This window comes from Equus quagga, chromosome 1 (assembly GCF_021613505.1).
Source record: "Equus quagga isolate Etosha38 chromosome 1, UCLA_HA_Equagga_1.0, whole genome shotgun sequence".
In the NCBI taxonomy this organism is placed as follows: Eukaryota; Metazoa; Chordata; class Mammalia; order Perissodactyla; family Equidae; genus Equus; species Equus quagga.
The window spans coordinates 133,041,834-133,060,865 of record NC_060267.1 but is presented as its reverse complement, the minus strand read 5'-3'; the positions used below and the strand labels follow the sequence as shown (position 1 = coordinate 133,060,865).

General features: G+C 49.0%; 1 protein-coding gene across 1 annotated transcript in view; it reads left to right on the top strand.

Moving 5' to 3' along the window:
- Positions 1-19,032, top strand: part of CACNA1D (calcium voltage-gated channel subunit alpha1 D) — a 175,266-nt gene that overhangs the window by 66,645 nt on the left and 89,589 nt on the right. Inside the window, exons 7-9 of the mRNA XM_046685745.1 lie at positions 13,768-13,855; positions 15,210-15,236; positions 18,627-18,787. Coding sequence (XP_046541701.1) covers positions 13,768-13,855; positions 15,210-15,236; positions 18,627-18,787 — 276 coding nt within the window. The remainder of the gene's footprint in view (positions 1-13,767; positions 13,856-15,209; positions 15,237-18,626; positions 18,788-19,032) is intronic.

Here is a 19,032-nt window from a genome sequence, read left to right as displayed (position 1 = left end):
CCATCAAGAGGCCTGGGAAACCAAGTTAGCCCTAGCTTGTGGGAGATGGCTGAGCAAGCCTCCCTTGAGCGGAGCATCTAAGGCAGCTCTGTGCAGTCACTCCTTCATTAAGTGAGGCTGGGGGCTGGGTGCTGGGAGGACTCTTGAGATGGAGAGGACCTGGTTTGCTCCTTCTGGGGAAGGGCAGGCCTGCACATAAGGAAATGCAGTACAAGGAGACAGAGATGCAGATCGCAGAGGAGGCCGGCTGTGTGGCGGGGGGCTAAGAGGAGGAAGGGCTGGCTGCAGGGCTCTAAGGAGAGGGCTGTGGGGGCATTGGACCTGGGCCTTGAAGGATGGGTAAATCTGAGATCAGTCATAGCTCAACGTCAGGAGAAACATTCTGAGCCAAGGCAATGGCATGAGGAGGACGCAGAGTTGGGCAGACACAAGGCTCAGGGAGGAAGCGGTGGGTTGTTCATTTGGCTGGAGCACAGAGGGGTCTGTAGGTCAGGGAGAGGCGAAGCAGAGAGGGTGGGTGGGGCCAACTTGTGCTGCTTGTATAGGCGGGGGAGTGTGGAAGCTGAGGCTGGACGTCGGTGGGGGGGATTCTTGGCTGAGATGGCCTTTATGCTTCTAGCTAGGACTCTGAGGGTTTCCTGTTATCGCAGGTGTATACAATCGACTCAGTCCTGTGTGCTAACGCGGGAGCCAGCGGAGTGCAGCCTGTGTCCTCCCCTCGCCTCCCTGCTTCTTCCAAGGCCCACACCCACTGGTGCCTCAAGGAAGAGGCTGGGGTTCACCTGAGGGTCAGGAAACTGCAGGAGGATTTCTGGAGCTGACTGTGTGTTGACTGCGAGATCAGAGTTTCTAAGTGGATGGTCTTTTGCACTGCACACTCACTGATGTCCTCTAGTTGACTAGGTGTAAGAAGAGCAACTCAGGTCTGCAGCACAGCCCTCTCGGGAGCGTTCGAGCCGGCCTGAATCCCACGGCCTTCGCAGAGCTTCTGCACCCGCAGCGTGGCCAGCAACGAGCCCTTTGCGTGCGGCTTGGGAGATGCCTACCTTGCTCTTTCCTCTTCATTCCTGAACTGCAGCTTTGATGTTGACCTGTGGAGGTCCACCAGCATCTGCCCACCTCTCCTGAGCGCAGCACGTAGCGTGTTGTGTGTAAACCAGCGAAAGTCTCGTCCCTTCCTCTGAGCAGAGCACCTTTCTTGGCTAGTTCAGATGTGTCCTGTAGGGAGCTGAGTGTGGGCTTCTTGCAGGCCCATGTCTTTCATCTCTTTCCTGCTCCCTCTAGAAGTAGACAGGGATCTGTGTCAGTGTTGCCAACATCAGTTGTGGTGAAACTCTGTTTATAGCCTGTGATTCGAGTGGGGATTTTTGTTTCCTGTGTCCTGCTGCTGTCTGTAGGAACCTGACCATGTGGTGACAAAACCAGTTCCTCTGCCTTTGGAGACCTTGCTGTGGAGGGAAGACGGAGAAGCAGTGCCTTAGTGAAAGACAGGATGGAGGAGCTGCACCGTAATCCAGGGCCAGCAGTCTGTTGTGGGAGCCCAGAAGGGTGCAGTGATGCAGGCTCGTGGGAATGCAAGGAAGGCTCCCTGGAAGAGGCAGCACTCCTGCTGAGCTCCAAGGGATGAGCAGGCTTTGGCTGCAGAAGGTGGAATGAGGGGTTCTTTTCAGGCTGAGGAAGTGGCTTGAACCAGGTGCAGAAAGTTACAAATGTTCAAAGCCCTTAAGTGTATTGCTTAGTAATATAATCAAGGAAGGAAAGAAGACCCCTTTAAAAGTTGTAGGTCCTCAGAATTCACTTTGTAGCTAGGGCTCCAAAACCCATAAAGCAGCATTGTGGTTTCTGCTGCGTGCTGTGATGTGAGACTCAGTGTGCATAACCGGCTTGCTGTCTGGCATGGAATAGCACGTGCTTCTGTGGTGTACCCATGTTCTTTATCGGACCCAGTTTGCCAGGTGCTGGGGTTTCCTGTGGAGCGAGGCTGATGGTATTAACCAAGTCATCAGATTCACAGAGCCTTGATGATTAGGGTTTGAAATAAAGACATAATTCCGGGCTGTGGGACCATGTTGAGATTTAACTGACTTAAGACAAGAGCTCCATGTCTGCTCCCAGTGAGGAAGTGAGCCTCCCTGAGTACATTCCTCGGGAGCCCAGACAGAGGAGGAGCAGTGCCTCTGGGGATCCCTCTGAGGCCTGCTGTGGCTGCCTACAATCTTCTTGTCACAGCTAGAAACCACAGGGAGAGAGGGTTTCAGAGGGGCCCCCATGGTCCTCCTCACCAACAAACAGTAGTGGATTTACCACCTGCACACGCCAGGTCTGGTCGCTGTCATCTGTTAGCAGGCAATGAATTATGGGCATGGCTGGTGCCAGTGTCCTCCCTGGGTGTGAAAATCCAGAAATCCACACCCCGACACCTTACACTCCCACCCTGCTCCTGCATTATCTCTGGGGAAAGGGATGGGGCAGCACCTAGGGCTCCACACTGCCTTAGGATGCTAATCTACTGTCTGCCCTTTCCAGCTGGGTGCTGGATGGGATTGGGAGAGGTTGCTCCCAGACATTCAGAATTAAGTGAGAAGCAGCCCTTCCTGATGGCTGAGCCTCAGCCTGGACAAGCTAAGGGGAGGATAGTAGGCTGTTAATAGCGGCAGATATCATGAGCCAACGGGAGGTAGGGGCTGGGCTGGAGGGCATTTTGAAGGACCTGAGTGTTAGGCACATTACGCAAAATCTCTGAGCCCTCATTTCTTGGTCTGCAAGAAGGGGATAAAGATATTTGCCCATGGGGGTGTCATGAGGATTAACTGTTCCATAGCTGGTAGAGTCACCGTAGCTGGAGGAGTACTTGCTGCTGCTGTTGTCATCAGACTCCAGTAAAACTTGACCTAAACAGAACAATTTTTGCAGATTCTACTAGACCTCTACCCAACCCCAGGGTGAGGACCCCTTTTAGGACCATGTCCCCATACTCCCCTGTTTATAAGGTTCTCAAATATTGATGGAAAGCAAACTTGTTGACTTGGTCACTTTCCAGATGTGGTAGCACAGCTTTCTGGCTCTTGAAGTCCATTTCTACTTTGTTGTTGCTTGCTGTCAGAGAACAGATGTCAAATTAAGTGCTTGGAGATGTGTTCACATTATCTTTTCTCTCTGATCTATTAAATGTCACTGTGCTACCCTCTCTGGCCGTGCATGACGATCACCTGGGGAGCATGAACGTATCCTGATACCATACGCCAGCCCCACGCTGATTAGCTGGTCTGGGGTGGGACCCAGGCAGTGGCTTTATTTACAGCTCCCTGGAGGTTCCAATGTGAAGCCAGGGTTGGGAACTCCTGGATACTGTCACACTGAACATCACACTATTCCAGGCTTTCACCTGAAAGAAGACAGAAGGAGAGGCAACCGGGTCCCTAACTGGGCTGTCTGGTGGCTGCAGTGACTGGTAGCTCTAGCTTTGTGCATTTATGGACTGAAATGTCAGTTCCATAATTTTGCTGTTAGAAATCCGGTGTTACGCAATTAATTGAGTGAACAAAATTCCCTTGGAAGTTCCTGAGCATTTGGGAAATTTTCAAGGATAATTTATTTAACTTTTTGCTGAGCTTCAAGTTTCTTAAGAAACTCTGCCAAATCTCAAAGTGATTTTTTTAGATGTATGCAGCTGCTTTTGAGTTAACAATGGAGTTTTTCTAGAGCCATTAGAATCTGGAAGCCTAAAATTCTATTTTAAACTCTTCTCATTGTCAATGAGTACTCTTTAAAAAAAAAAATAGCATTCAAAATAATGAAATCATTTTAAAGGGAGTGCATTCTAAAATTCCAGCCAGAAAAGCAGGGCAGTTTCACTGTGGGAACTATTAATGCTCAGTAATCCTGGTAAGTGGGGATGTTTGATGCCCAGACAAAGGGGGGTGACACTTGAAACTCCAGCTCTGGCCACAAGGAGAGCCTCTCTGTCTCCCCCTCATAGTGGTCCTAGAGGCTGTGAGCACTGCCCCTCGCCGCCCCCCACTGGGACTGCCCCCCAGGTCTAGGCGTACAAAGTCACCATAGCCACGGCCTCCCTTCCTTGCGTGCCACCCCAGATGCCTGCTACTGTGAGGTTTGATTTAGGGTGGGCGGAAAACCAGGGATGGCATAGCTGTTTGCAAGCACGTGCCATTTTGCTGGGCCTATTTAAAAAGACTGTGTCTTTAAAATTTGATTTATAAAACTGCTTTCCTTGCAATTAAACTACCTCAGGGTGCAAGTTCAAAATTGAAAACATTCAATTGAAAGCTGTAAGGCAGACAGCAGCAGTTAGGGCCACACATGGTAAACGTGCGTCCAGGTGAATTGCCCTCCCTGGAGAGGCTGCTGGGGGCGCCAAGACCCGGGAAGGCATGGTGCTGGGGTCGGTGGGAGACACATCTCCACTGGGGTAGTACTGGGAGCAGTTATCTGCCCTGGGTAGGCCCGTAGGAGCTGGTGGGAGACAGATGTGGGGATGGTCACCCCACCATGGAGATGAGGAGGAGCAGGCACTCCAGCCAGGTTTGTGGAGTCCCAAGCTAGGGGTGTGTTTGTTTTGAATATATTTTAATTACAAAAGTCATATATGAATATTGCAAAGAATTCATATAATACCGAAGCATATAATGTAAGAAGTAACATTCTCTCATCCTTCTCGTTAGAGGGAACCAGACTTGGCTTGGCAGTCTGGGGCCTGTTCTTTCTGATCTCACTTACGCACCTAAGAATGTACGGTTTGCTGCAGAGAGTGTGCTCGTACATCCCCACCGTAAAACCACTCGGCATAGAGGGTTCTGCAATGTGCCTTTTTCACTGAACCGTGTGCTGTAGATGTCCAGCCATCCTTTTAAAACGTTTTGGTATTTTCAATAAATTGCCATTATAGAAGCTGCCACAATAGACTACATGCCCTGTGGCACATGGGCCTCACCTTTACAGCAGTTGTCGGAGTCGTGGTTTTACGCTGGTTGGTGTGATTATCTGATTAAGGTCTTCTGCTATCATAAGACTGTGAGCTCCACGGGGGCAGTAGTGGGGTCCGTTTCTGCCCTCCACTGTGTGGCTGGCACCCAGCGTGGTCTTTGTCACAGTATGAGCTCCCAATGATTATTTGTTGAGTGAAAGAACACGGAATAATATCATCGCACATTTATCAGGTGCTTCCTATGTGTCAGACACTGTTCCGAGGGCTGTGGGTGCATTAGTCCATTAGTCCTCACACAGCTCTGAGAGATAGGAACTTGACAGGTGAGGAAACGGAAGCACAGAGAGGTTCTTAGCTTTCCACGGCCGCATGACTGTTGAGTGGCAGAGCTGGGATTTGCACCCAGGTTCTGCCCCCGTCTGCACCTGAGCCACTGTTAATCCCTGCAGATGTCTGCACACCCATGCTCGTGTTCTTGTGGAAGAGGAAAGAGTGTTGCTGGGTCCGAGAGGATGCCCATTTTAGAAATCTGACTGTTACGCCAAGTGAGGACCGTTTACATTCCACCAGTCATGTGTGCCAGTGCCCACTCGGCATTCCTCCTACTGCCCCACCTGCCTCTGCAGCTCCCTTCCCAGGGCGGGTGGCCTCTACTCCAAGGATTAGCCAGCCCGCAGTGATCATCATAGCACAGAGACCCTGGAGTCATTTTTCTTGTGAGCTAGTGGCCACAGGAGAGTGCATTGGGAGAGTAACAGTTGACCGTGCCTCGCTGATGCTTGTCTTACCGTATTTAGTGTTTACCTCTTAAGCAGCCCTATGAAGTGCAGGCCTGACTGTTACCAACACCTTATGAGTGAGGAAACTAAGGCTTAGCAAAATCAGGTAACCTGTCCACAGTCATCCAGCCAGGAAGTGGCAGGGCTGGGATTGGACCTGGTCTGTCGAGTCTGGAGCCCACCTTTTTAACCCTCATGCGTCCTACCCCAGAAAGCAATACCGGCTGGACTGGCACAGCCAGTCAGCGTCCAGGACACTTGTCTCCTGCAGAAGTGCCCTCTCCCTAATGCCTTTCTTAGAGGGGAGGCCAAACCTGGAAACCTTTGTCTAGAGTGAGTCAGTTGGTTGTTTATTTAGGACAGGTTCTAAAGACAGGGATATGCGCACTTCCAGTGTACCCGTCAGATCCTGAACTGTAGGTCTCCGTATGAGAAGGACCGTTTTGAGTTTTGGTATCAGAGCCCATGGATGGGCCGCCTCTCTGGTCCTCGGGCCCTGTCTGCGTTGCTCTTGCTGCCCTCTACTGAATCATAATGAAATTGTCTGTGTTCAACCTGAAGGGGTCACAGTGGCCGACTTGCTAAAAGAGGATAAGAAGAAAAGGAAGTTTTGCTGCTTTCACCAACGCAGGGCTAAAGATCACGGTAAATTGCTGGCATTGAACTTTCTCTTCCAGAGACTCTTCTCCCAGGACCTCGGACGCCTTCTGCTTCCACCTAGGCATGGAGTGAAGTGCATGTCCTGTGTGGTGTGTTTGCAAGATGCCTATGTTTTAATTGCTTGATTTCTTTGAAACTTGGTCTTGTTTTCTTCTTGTCTTTCCTCAGAATGTGTGTCTTTTCCAAGACAGCGTTGCAATTTCCTTTTTGTTTGAACTGTACCTTCCAAAGAAGCAGCTGAACCAACTCAGAAAATTTATTTAATTCAGCATGAATATTCTTAGACTGGAAGACAGACTTTTCAAACACTTTTGCCCAAATGATGCTTTTCATCTAAACAGTTTACAAATTCCACTGATGTTATTTGACTCATTTTTTTTTCCAGGTTACATTTTTCAAATGGCCTCTTGGTCTTACACTCTGGCTGGTTTGCCCAGGACCAAGCTAAAGCTAGTAGTGCCAATTCCAAGAATGAAGTTAAAAATACACTTCTAGGATGCAAACACTTTTGGGCACTTGCCTTTGCCAGTGGGAATGAGGAAAGGGCTCATGTGGGAAACAATTAAGTTTCAAGCTATGCCCTAATACCATACTAAACATAATCACTAGGAAACCCTGGGGTTAGTGTCAGGACCATCCCCCTGCAGGGCAGTTATGCAAACACTGGCGTCCTGCCCTGCCTGCCCAAGTCACCACTGCTGCGTGAAGCTTTGCCTGTGCACACAGCACTGTTCACCTAGGTACTGCCGCCGAGGTTGGCCCTGCTCAGACGATTCTGGAGGAAGTCTATGTGAGACAATTCAGACTGCCGGGACGCGAAGCCCGCTGCTAAGAGAGCAGAGGGGACCCATTGCACTGTTTTCTCGGGAGTGGCCTCCGCCATCCATGGGAATGCTGAACTCAGAGGTTTTGGGAATTGCACTTGAACAAGCTACGGATGGTCTGACTGAAGGTTGTGTTGGAGTCCTGCTTTCATCAGGAGGCATGGAAGTGGAAAGGAATGAAGAGAGTATCAGATACAGCCCCTCGGCATTCTGAAAGCACACTGTGGCCTGAGAGGAAAAAGAACCTGCGTGAGGGTGACAGCGAGTGGGGGCCAGAGATGGAGCTGATGAGTTCAGCTTTAGTGTGTGCAGAGGGTTTGTGAAGAAGAGCTGGGCTCTGTGAAGCTCCGGGAGGCCTCTGGAGGAAAAACGGGCTTCCACTAAGCAGGGAATATCACACAGGCATAAGAAAAACCGTTTCAAAGACTCACTTAGGGCTCTGGCTCTGGGTGGGTCACTACGAGTAGATGAGTGGTCTGTCCACAGAAGAGAAGAGACCTCTCCTTGGGCATGTAGGTGCCCACCCTCCTTTAAGTGGGGGGCATGGGCCTTGTGATTTTTCAATGATTCTTGAGGCTCCTCTGTTAGCTTTCTTAGATTTATAGGGAAAGGAGGAAGCCTAATATTTTCAGAAAACTTTCTAGATTTTGAGTAGAGGTGGTCTTTTATTGACTGAGATAGCTAGGGACCCTAGAGAAAGGCCCCTAACATTGCTGGTGATGTTGGTGGGGCAAGGGCGCTTGTGTAGATGCTGTACTCCCTGTGTCACTGGTCATACAGCAGTAGTTATTGTCAGGGCATAATTCTTGCTTTAGACACAGAAACCTTGGTCTGGCCTTGACCCACATTCTCCAAGAAAAGTCTGGCTTCTTTACAGCAATGAGAGTCTGTTACCCCGTGATGGCGAAGCATGTCACCACTAGCAAGCACAGGCAAATTCTTTCAGGGGATGTCATGGCACTGCTCGTGCTTGTCATGAAAATGAGGCAAAAACACAAGACCTTGGCTTTGGATTCCCTGTGCCTGAGGAAGACAGCCATGACTGCCACTGCTCAGTTGTCTAACCTCACCACCATCCTCCCTTCCTTTGAAAGGAAAGAGTGAGAAGCTTTAAGCTGCTGGGACGTGGAGGGAAATGCCAAAAGAAATCCCTGAGAGGGCTGGAAAGCCTGCCTGATGGAAAACAGAGGAGTGAGGCTCTGAGAGGCCCAGGACATCTATGAAGGAGGAACTCTGGGCTCAGTTTGGCCTGGGTCTTCTCTGGCCGGCAGAGGTCTCTCAGGAGCTGTTCCTGCCTGTGCTGCTCCATTCCCCAGGGGGCTCTGTCAGAGGTGACTTGGAATCAGTTCTCCTGGGTAGGCTGCTGGACTCCTGGCGGCCCTCCTGAGGGATGGGGGGCAGGGGCTTCACAGTATTGCTTATTCCCTGCTCTCCTTGCCAAGCCGGGGGAGCCCAAGGGAAACCCCCTTGGTCAACCAGCCAGGCTGTGGGTGTTTCCTCTTCACAGCAGTTCTAGCAGGTCTGAGGTAAATGGGTCTTAGGGAGGATATTACCCAAGAGCTCATTTTATAGATGAGGTAACTAAGCCCTGGGAGGAAAAGAGACTTGTCCCCGCGTCACCCATGACGAAGACCAAACTTCTCTGACGTCTCTTCTCCAGTCTTTGACCTCCGTAGCCTCCATCACTGAAGGAAGTTGATCTGAGATTTTGATGTGCCTGTTAACGGTGAACATAATTTGGGGGCTGCCCGCTTGGACCCACATGCAGACTCATTCACCATGTGTGCGCATGTGTTGATCTCTCTCTGAATTCAAAAGCCAGGCAGATTTGGTTGACAAGTGTGTTGTCCTTCACACCGCAAGTAGTTAAAGGAATCTTTGCATGTGGGTGAAAATGCTAGTAGTTGTGCTGGCCTGAGAAACAGTGTATTTCCCTGGATTATTTTGTGTGGCATTGCCCATGATGACTTCTGGACCCATGACAAGATTTTCAAGAGAAACCGTCTGACCCACCATCCACAAAGAGCACTCTGAGTGGGGGCCCAGTCCCGCTGCCCAGGAAGGCCTGGGCGGCTCCCATCTGTGATCCATGACCTCCTCGCCCACAGCAGCACGCAGGGCCCCTCCCAGTGCACCCACACCTGAAGCCTCAGGGTCTACCCTGCAGCTCTCCCCAGAGAGCCCAGTGCCTGGAAGAGATTGCAGAGCATGGACCCTGAGCTTCCCCAGATTTTCAGCAGGAAAAATGCAGTACAAGTTAGCATCCCATTACAGGTGACAGGCTTGCCCTAATGCCTTGTTTCACCCACGTTCACTGAAAATAGTTGTTAAATTTATATTTTTAAAAAAGCACTTTGTTAACAAAGCGTTCAAATTCCCTGGAATGTGTCAGGGAAAAGGACTTATAGCTTCTCTGCATGCGCATGGCCCCCTGGCTGGCTGGCTTCTGCAGGAGGGGCGAGTGCCTGTAGGTGACACGGTGGAGTCTGAGGGGTGTCTCTGCCTGCATCCCTAATGAGGCCTAGCCATTGTCAGCAATTAGCATTGGATCTGTACTGCAGGGACAGAGCGGTCGCCCGGCACTGGGCAGCCACGGGGCTCTGGTAGCTGCTTAGGGAGAAGGGCACATGCTCCAGTAATTTGCCCATGGGTTCACTTACTTGTATTTTTATGAAGTCCCAATAGTCAGCATGGCACCTGGACTTTTGTTCTATCCCCATTTAGACTGATCTCCTGGAGGTGGTCTGCTATATGCCAGGTTTCTAGAGGTTAATGAAGGCCATCAGGACAGCAGACCAAGGCTGATGGATAATAGGCCTATTTGGTTTTTGGACATTTTTGATTTGTGGAATTTTAAGAATATACCAATACGTATTTCAACATATACCAATACCAAAATATGTAGCAGTATATTTAAGTATATACCAAAACCACAGGGGTGGGGTCGCCTGGTGGGAAGAATGCTGAGTGGGAAGCAGGAGAGCTTGCTCAAGTCTGAGCTGTGTGTCCCAAGGCAGGTCAGTCAGTCCTCTCGTCTGTGAAATCACAGGGTTTATTCATGTGATCTCAGAAGCCCTTCCTGTTTTAACCCTCTGTGATTCTCCTGTCTTGATTTTTTTTAAATGTAGATGAGATCGCATTGAGGCCAAGTGAAGTGAAACTCATATCAATTTATTAACATTAAAAACATGAATCCTCACGCAAGCGAAGGATGAAATGTTTTAATGGACAAACAAGGTCACTGGTTATGCCCACTGGGCCTGATATTTTCTGTCCTTTTGGAAAAGGAAATGCTATCTTGTGGCCGGGAGTGAGAGGCTGGGGCAGATGGAGAGGCTGCCAGGGCCCCTGTCAGAGCTGGTCCGTCTGCTCAGATTTAGGGGCTGGATCAAGATCCATTTCCAGGACCAAATGAGGTCACCAAATTCTAGCATAATCACTGTCCTCTTCCTCCTCCTCCCTCTTGCACTCCTCCTCCCCAGTCTTGGCGACATCATTCTGGAATAGACTGATTTATTATGGGTCCGTGGCTCTGTCAAATAATCCTGACAGAAAAGCTGCTATTCCTACAACAGGCTACGTTAGACAATAACAACTTAGTTTAAGACAGAAAAGATGCAAACTGAGAGTGGCGGCCAAAGCTGATTGGGGAGTGTGGAAAATTGTTCACAAGAGAAGTGGTCAGGGCGAAGTGACGCTGGATTTGGACTCTACAGGGAGTGTCGCTTTGCTTCCAGGGAGCTCCAGCAGAGCTTTGCTGAGATGATCGAGTTGCCATTTTGAGCCTCACTGATTGCCCAATGCTGTGGACCCTCTCTGGGATGACCCACTGTGTATCTTACCTCATTTAGTTCTGCCAACAGCCCTGTGAGTAGGTATTCCCATTTTACAGATGAGAAAATGGAGTCTTGGAGAAGATCGGTCACAAACGTGGGGTTAAATTTAGACCTGGCCAATCTGAGAGCCTGCTCTTAGCCACTGTCCTACCTCAACTGAAGGACAGAGTCTGGCAAGCAGGAGGCTTCCCCCTCCTGTTTGGGGAGTTTGGCTTTATTTTTTACCTTTCCTCCCACTTAGTCTAGGAGGAGCTAGTACATTTCATTCACTAATAGTTGGCATAGAGCCGGAAATACAAAGTGATGTCCCCCTTTCCCATAGGCAGGCAGTGTGTAATTTATCTGTTTCGATCAGATTGTTTGGAAAATGAACCTTTAGGTCATGAGTGTAGCAACTATTCATATCATCATGGGACATGGCCCCAGAGAGTGAAAAGCCACCAAGATTTAGCCTGTTCATAAGAAGTTGGCTCTTTGGGGAACAATGACAACAGTTACAATATGATTCATGCTGAAACCATGAAGTATTAAACTGTTAGAAATGGAACTGACCCTCAAGAGTGTGGCCTTAGCACCACCACTTTACCCCTCACCGGAGCCCAGGGCGGAGTTAGGACCTAATGACCGGAGGACCCCCCGTGTCACGCTGCTCTTGACTTCTGTCCCTTCCGCAGCGGCAATAACCACCAAGAAAAACGTTCCTCAGAGATGACTCAGGGACGTATTTGTAAGGGTCTCCCACTGTGATTTTCTTTGTCTTCTTCCTGAAAAGAAGCTAGAACCTATGGGAGGAACCCATGACAATGAACTTTGTTGAATTTTACAGTTTTTTAATCTTTCTGCTAAAATCAGAGCATGGAACAGTCATGGAAAAGAGAATTGCAGGAGCAGCTTCGTGTGTGTGTGTGTGTGTGTGTGTGTGTGTGTCTTTATGGAGCTTTCTGTTAAAGGTTTTCCTGTGATCGGATTGTGGGGTTTTTTTGGTTTGTTTGTTTTTGTCTCTGTTTTTTTTGCATGGAGTAGTGAAAAAGTGAATCAAAGTTTGTAGTTGATTTCTTTTGACTTAACTAAGGAAGAAAAAGCTCATTCTATGAGAATAGGGTGGTATGGGTCTGTAATTCTGCTCCTTTTCCCTTCGCTTTTGAAACTGTTGCCTAAATGTTCCTGGATATGATCACTGAGACTCCTACCCAGGCAGGCCTCGTTCCTTGGGTGCTCACAGAAGGAAAGGGATTTTCTCTGGTGTCTCAGAAAGTCATTCTTCAGATCTCTGGGCCTTTTGAGTCAGGTGCACCTTCATCCTTGTCGTTCATATCGTGTCTCTCACCTGAGCAGGGTCGGCAGACGTCTAGCTGCACAGACGGAGCCTTCGATCCAGCCCCTTGCCCTCAGTGCCTGGGCTGGCCTCAGAGTCTTCACCATAGCACTCCAGGCACCACTACCAGTGTCTGCAGAGGAAACTGAGGAATCCTTGTTAAGAGGAGCCATATGGGCAGAGCCCACGGGGGAAGGCCTTCCTCTTGGCACCATCAGGTCTATAAAAAGAGTTTCTGAAGTTCACAGTATGCATCAGGGAAAAGTAGCACCTGTGTTTGGGTGATTCTCCCACGTTTCCATCTTCGCTGACCTCTCCTAACCCCAGAGCAGAAACAGTCATTCCTCACTACGGTGTTTCCGGAACTCTTTGCACAGACCCCTGCGGTAGCTCTTTCCACAGTTAATTGAAATCTGTTGAGGAGTTGCCTCTCCTACTGGTCCTCCAGGGTAGGTGCAGGGCCGTGTCCCTCTTTGTGCCCCACACCTCCTTCACCATCTGCTCTCCAGCATGTGCTCATGATGTTTATTGGGTTGGATCAAGTGGATGAGAAAAAACACCCATGTGCCAGGTGGTAGCTCTGATGGGTCCTCGCCTCCTGACACTAGTAGATACATCTCCACATTTCCTCCATTTACGCTGCTCAGGACCCTGCTGTGGAGGAATGAGACCTGCCCTGAGACCCTGGTGGCACTGGGACCATAGTCAGCTTTGCCCTCTGGTCCCTGGTTGGGAGAAACCTCCCACCCATGAGGCTATCCTTTCTTGATGCTCTAGTGCCTGCTTCTTTGGTGAGCACCTTCTGCATTTGGCTTCACAAGCTCAATGGAACTTAGACATCAGATAAATTAACTAAAAACAAGTAGAAGTCTTAAGTTTTTTAAAAGATTTTGCGCTTGGTAACTTCACGCACTCCTCCATCTATAATGCCTCCTCTCCTTCAATATATTTAAAGTAGTAAGTTTATGAAGTATTCAGTCTATTCACAGATTTTCTAGGGTACCCCTGTTGGTCAAGCACAGATGTAGCTGTGGCTGAGATGTTTTGGTGGCCTCCGTGCAAACCCGAAAATCAGGATAGGTTGATGCCAGGCACAGTGACAGGGTTCAGTTTGGTCCCTAGGCTGCTTCTCTTAGGAAGTGTCTGGATGGACAGAATTTCCTCCTGACGGGGGACTCTGTGGGCTTTCTTGGCAGGTCACAGAAGCAGAGGCGCCCCTGCAGTGGAGGTGCCTGACTTCTCAGCACTTCCCTTTGCTGATCCAGCCCCTGAGGACCCCTCAGTGCCCTCCTCACCTTCCTGCTGGGTTCCCGGAGGGTCTGCCTGGTGGCAGAGATCTGCCTCTGTCTCATTCCGGGGTGCTCAGTGCTTCCAGCGCACCATCTAAAGCGTTCTCTCCTCCCCACAGCCAGCATGCCCACCAGCGAGACCGAGTCTGTGAACACGGAGAACGTGAGTGGAGAAGGCGAGAGCCAAGGCTGCTGTGGAAGTCTCTGGTGAGTGTGGAGGCCACTTGCCCTCTCCGTGTCTCCCGTCTTCTTAGAGAAGCAGATATGAGGAAGACACCCCAGATTTCAGTGGAGCCCTGGGGCCATAGCCTCAGGTGCAGGAGGGGTGGGTGGGCTCACCCTGGACCCCTTGCGCCGCCTCCTGTCCCTGCCCCCCAGACCCCCTGGATTTCACGTGCCCCCCTCCTCCAAAGCAGCCTGCCTGCTGGGGTGGAGCCTGCTGCCGGCTGTGCCGCCTAATGGGCACTTCCACTGTGTCCACTAGGTGCTGGTGGAGAAGAAGAGGAGCCGCCAAGGCTGGGCCCTCGGGGTGTCGGCGGTGGGGGTAAAGGCCCGATTCCCCTCCGTGGCTGGGGCTGGTGGCAGTGCTTTGAAGCAGAGCTTGTGGCAGAGTTGCTGACTAGAATGTGCTGCCTGGTTAAGCTTTCCTTTCCTCACGGGCTCTCCCAGCCTCATGCATAGCAGCTGGTTAGTGCGGCCCCGCCCTCCTCTGCTCACAGCACTCTTTCCTTGGAGCCCTGCACCACCCTCTCTCAACGATGGGGGACGCCATCACATTAACACCTGTTGGCTTTCTTCTAGATGAGTTGGGCTGCGGCAGCGTGGGGACCGGTGGTGTGGAGTGTGCAGAGGACTGCCTACTTTGGGGCAGCCCTGTGCAGCTTTGTTTAGTTTGCTTTCGCTGGTGTCCTTTAGGTCTTCTGTCTGTAAAGGATTTGATGTTCTCCTTGGCAGAGGTTCATAATAGTGATGTGTTCTGGGCAGAACACTCAGCAGTTGACAAAGTGAATTTGCCTCCTTTCTCTTGCCCTGCCCTCCCTACAATATCGTGAAGTAGGCAGGGAATGGGTTTGTCTTCTCCATTTTGCAGATGAGAACACGGAGGCTCAAAAAAGTGTGCTGCTTGCCCAAACTCCCGCAGTTAATGAATAGCAGAGCGGGGACTCCTAGTCCGGTGCTCCTTTTGCTATAGTAGCAGCTCATGGTGCTGTTGAGATGAGTAGCTGAGTTCCGGGCAGGAGAGGCCCTGCTGGCTTCACTTTGGGGCCTGTGGGAGTGGGGAGGGAAGAACCCCAGCACCGCCGCCTGTGCCAGGGCTGCCCAGGGATCCTGGCTGAGAGGCATCTCTTGCCTGGGCCCTGGAGTGCTCAGCCTGGCCCACCTGGCACTGGCAGCACCTCGCCCCCTGCTCCCGCTCTTACCCAGCTGGCCTGCTGTGGGGAACAGGGTGCTGAGTCCAGGCTTCTGTGCATGGCTTTTACGATATCTTGGCTGAAATGATGGGGGAGTGTACACTCAATCCTTCCTAACAGGAATCATATTCTCTTTGTCTTTCTTTCAGTCAAGCCATCTCAAAGTCCAAGCTCAGGTGAGTATCTTCTTTCTATTTTTAGTTAAGCCCATGTTTTGGGTTTTTACATTCTAACTTCTGAGTTTTACGTGGGGTTGCTCTAGACCTGATTTTTACTCTGTGGGCTGTAACATTCACATAGAAGATCAGTCCTCCCAGTAAACATGAAGCACCTGCCTTGGAGAGCAGTGCGGTAGGTACTGAAGATTTACCCCCAGAACAAACAGGAGAAGACACAACAATGAACGTTTTGCCTTCAGATTCCCTCCCCGTTCTCTGAGAGAGAGACTTTCTGCTTAAAAGCTTTCCATAGAAGGGGGTTCAGGAGGTCTTCTGAGGTGTAATCTTCTGTTTCTTTCTCTGAATGCAGATTACATGGTCAGTTGGTAAAAACTCATGGAACCATATACCTATCATTTGTGTCCTTTTCCATATATATATGTTATTTTTCTATTAAAAACAACATTTTACCAGTATATGCAAAAATTAACTTGAAATGAACATAGAACTAAATGTAAAACTTAAAACTGTAAAAATTCTAGAAGAAAACATAGGGGAAAATCTTTATGACCTCGGGGTAGGCAAAGGTTTCTCGGATACAACACCCGAAGCACTGGACATAACAGGAAAATTTGATAGATTAGACTTCACCAAAATTAAAAATCCTGCGCTTTGAAAGAAAATAAAAAGATAAGCTGCAGACTGGAAGAGAAAATATTTGCAAAACATATTTGATAAAGGACTAGTATCCTGTGTGTAGAGAAAATAATGCATAAACAGTACTGTCAATAAGAAAAACATTCAATAAAAAATGGGCAATAGATTTTTAACAGGCATGTCACTAAAGAAGAGAGATGGATGGCAAATAAGTACATGAGATGACTTGGTCATTAGGAAAAGGCAAATTAAAATCACAATGAGATGCCATTACACACCTATTAGAATGGATCAAATCTAAAAATCTGACGATATTAAGTTCTGACAAGGATGCAGATCAATGGGAGTTCTCATATGTTGCTGCTTGACAAATGACACAGCCATTTTAAAAACACGTTGGCAGTTTCTTGTAAAGTCAACCATATTTACCATATGACCCAGGAATCTCACTTCTAAGATATTTAAAAGAAATAAAGATATATGCCTACACAATTTTTACATGAATGTTTATCGCATTTTTATTCATAATTGCCATAAATAACTCAAACGTCCATCAAGTGGTGAATGAGTAGACAAATTGCGGTTCATCCATATGATGGACTAATACTCGGCAAGGAAAGAAACTACTGATAGATGCAACAACACAAATGAATCTCGAAAGAACTTTTGTTAAGTGAAGGGAGGCAGTCTCAAAAAGCTATGTATTGTGTGATTCTATTTATAGAACATTCTGGGTAAAGCAAAACAATAGGGACAGAAAACAGATCAGTAGCTGTCAGGGGCTGAGGTGAGGAGAGGGGATTAACCCAAAGGGCCGCAAAGGAACCTCTGAGTGATGGAAATACTCTATATCTTGATTGTGGTGGTGGCTATAAATTGTAAACCTAAAAAGAGTACATTTTACCATGTGTAAATTACATCTCAATAAACCTGACTTTATAAAAAAATTGAAAGACTTTCCATGACTCACTGTTGCCAGAGGGCATACAGTTTTCTTCGTGATTTGGCCCCCAATTCACCTCTGGCCTCATCTTTTGACAGCCCTCCCATACTCCCCACTTTGTAGCTGTCCTGGATTGCGCTCAGCTTTCAAACCTTCCACATGCTCTGTTTCTTCCCATCTCAGTCCCTTTTGCCATGCAGGCTCCCCTGGGTGGAGTGCCCTTCCTCTGACCCCTGGCTGACTCTTCCTCAGCTATAGAGAGCCAGTCCAAATCTCAGCTTTTTGGAGGAGCCTCTCCTGACTCTTCCAGAAGAACATTTGCAGTTCCCTTCTCTTTGTTTCTATACCCGGTACCCTGGGAATGGCACTTGGTGTGGATTCATAATTTGCCACAACCCTGCATGCTTTTCAAGGACAGGGGCCATGGGACCATGCCTTCTTCATATCCATATGCCCAGTGCCTGATACAGGGCCTGGACGCTCAGTGACCAGTGAGGGGTAAGATAGGGGAGCTGTAAGGTTTCAGGGGATGTGACGATAGGTCTCCTGGATTAGGAGACACCTGTGACTTGTCACTGTAGCATAAATAGACCACTCCGGATGGATCTTAGATCACCTCGCTTGTGTGTACTGAATTATGCATCACAGGGGAAACCCAGCCTGGAGGGGGACGGTCTTTAGTGTCCTCTGTAGAATTTTTCTTTGCTAGTCATCATATTTCCAGCTGCTATTACCATTAGAAACCACATAGCAAAAGCAATAGCAAAAAGTGCCTTGCTTGTTCCAGGCCTTGCTGAAGAGTTCTTTGCCCAATGTCTGGGTTATGGTTTTTTTTAGTGTAGCACGGCTTAGTCAGTCAGGGTGCAGCTTGGACACAGCCCAGAGAGTCCTCTGACTCAGGTCCCTAAAGGAGGTGCCTCCCACCCCGTCCACGAGTGCGTTCTGGACAGGCTGACATCAGTGCTCGGCTGGCCCTTCCCTAGGACCCACTTACACCACACCACCCTGTGGCAGGGATCGTTTTCCACAGGGAGACAGGCTAAGGGAAAGGATACGTTGCCTAATTACAGACAGGATCTGAAAGTAGATAGGGGACATCCTCCTTGTCGGGCTCAGCTCATTTTGTTTGTATGAAAACACAATTCAATATTGGCTCCCCTCCTAAAGGTACATTTTGAGCATCAACTAGTTAGAAAGGGCACCTGATGACTCAGTATGAAGACTCATGTCCTGCTCAGCTTTGACAACTCTGCCAGGCTCCAAAGGAACCTCCTGCATTTAAGAAGGGACTGGAAGTTTCCCTAAAAGGAAAGCTGTGGTTTTGGAGCAGTTTGCTGCCTGATAAATTCCGTATGATGATAGAGATGCCGCGAGAGATGTGTGTAATAAGCTAAGTGGCTCTCTGCACCGATAGCACGAACAGATCTGTGCACCATATGGTGGGAATGTGAACCGCATAGATGTGCGAGGGCAGTTTTGCATCTGCACACAAATCTGTGACTATCTAGATTTTCCAACCGGTTTGAAGACTGTGTATGACAGATTCTGGAGTCATCAAAAGCCATAGGAAGGAAACGGATAGCATGATCAAGTCAAGAATATACTTTTAAAAGTTGCATTTTAAGACCAGCATAATTTATCTTATGAGGTCTGTTAATTTCTATGCCATTTGTTCTCATCTTTCGTTCCTACTCCCCCACCCCAATCCAGACCTCTGTAGTGAAAGCTAAATTATTTCTCAATCACATTTACTGGACGCTCAGATGCTGTGTCTGCCATTCAGGGACTAACATTTGCTTCTCTTTCAGCCGTCGCTGGCGTCGCTGGAACCGTTTCAATCGCAGAAGGTGTAGGGCTGCCGTGAAGTCTGTCACGTTTTACTGGCTGGTTATTGTCCTGGTGTTTCTCAACACCTTAACCATTTCCTCCGAGCACTACAACCAGCCTGACTGGTTGACACAGATTCAAGGTATAAGCTCTCTTTTTGTCCTGAATTAGAGATTCCTGAGGCTGTCCAGCTGCAGTTTGGTTTCTCTGGTGGATGTATAATAAAGTATCAGAACATTTCTAGGGAGCACTATCTTGGAAGATGGTAGGACCATCTAAACATAAGGTGCACCTGGAGTGGGAGTGCGGTCTGCACCGTGTGGTGAATGAAGCACCTTGGAGCTTCTTAAGGCCAGAGCATCTCATTGTCCTAACCTGTGACAACTT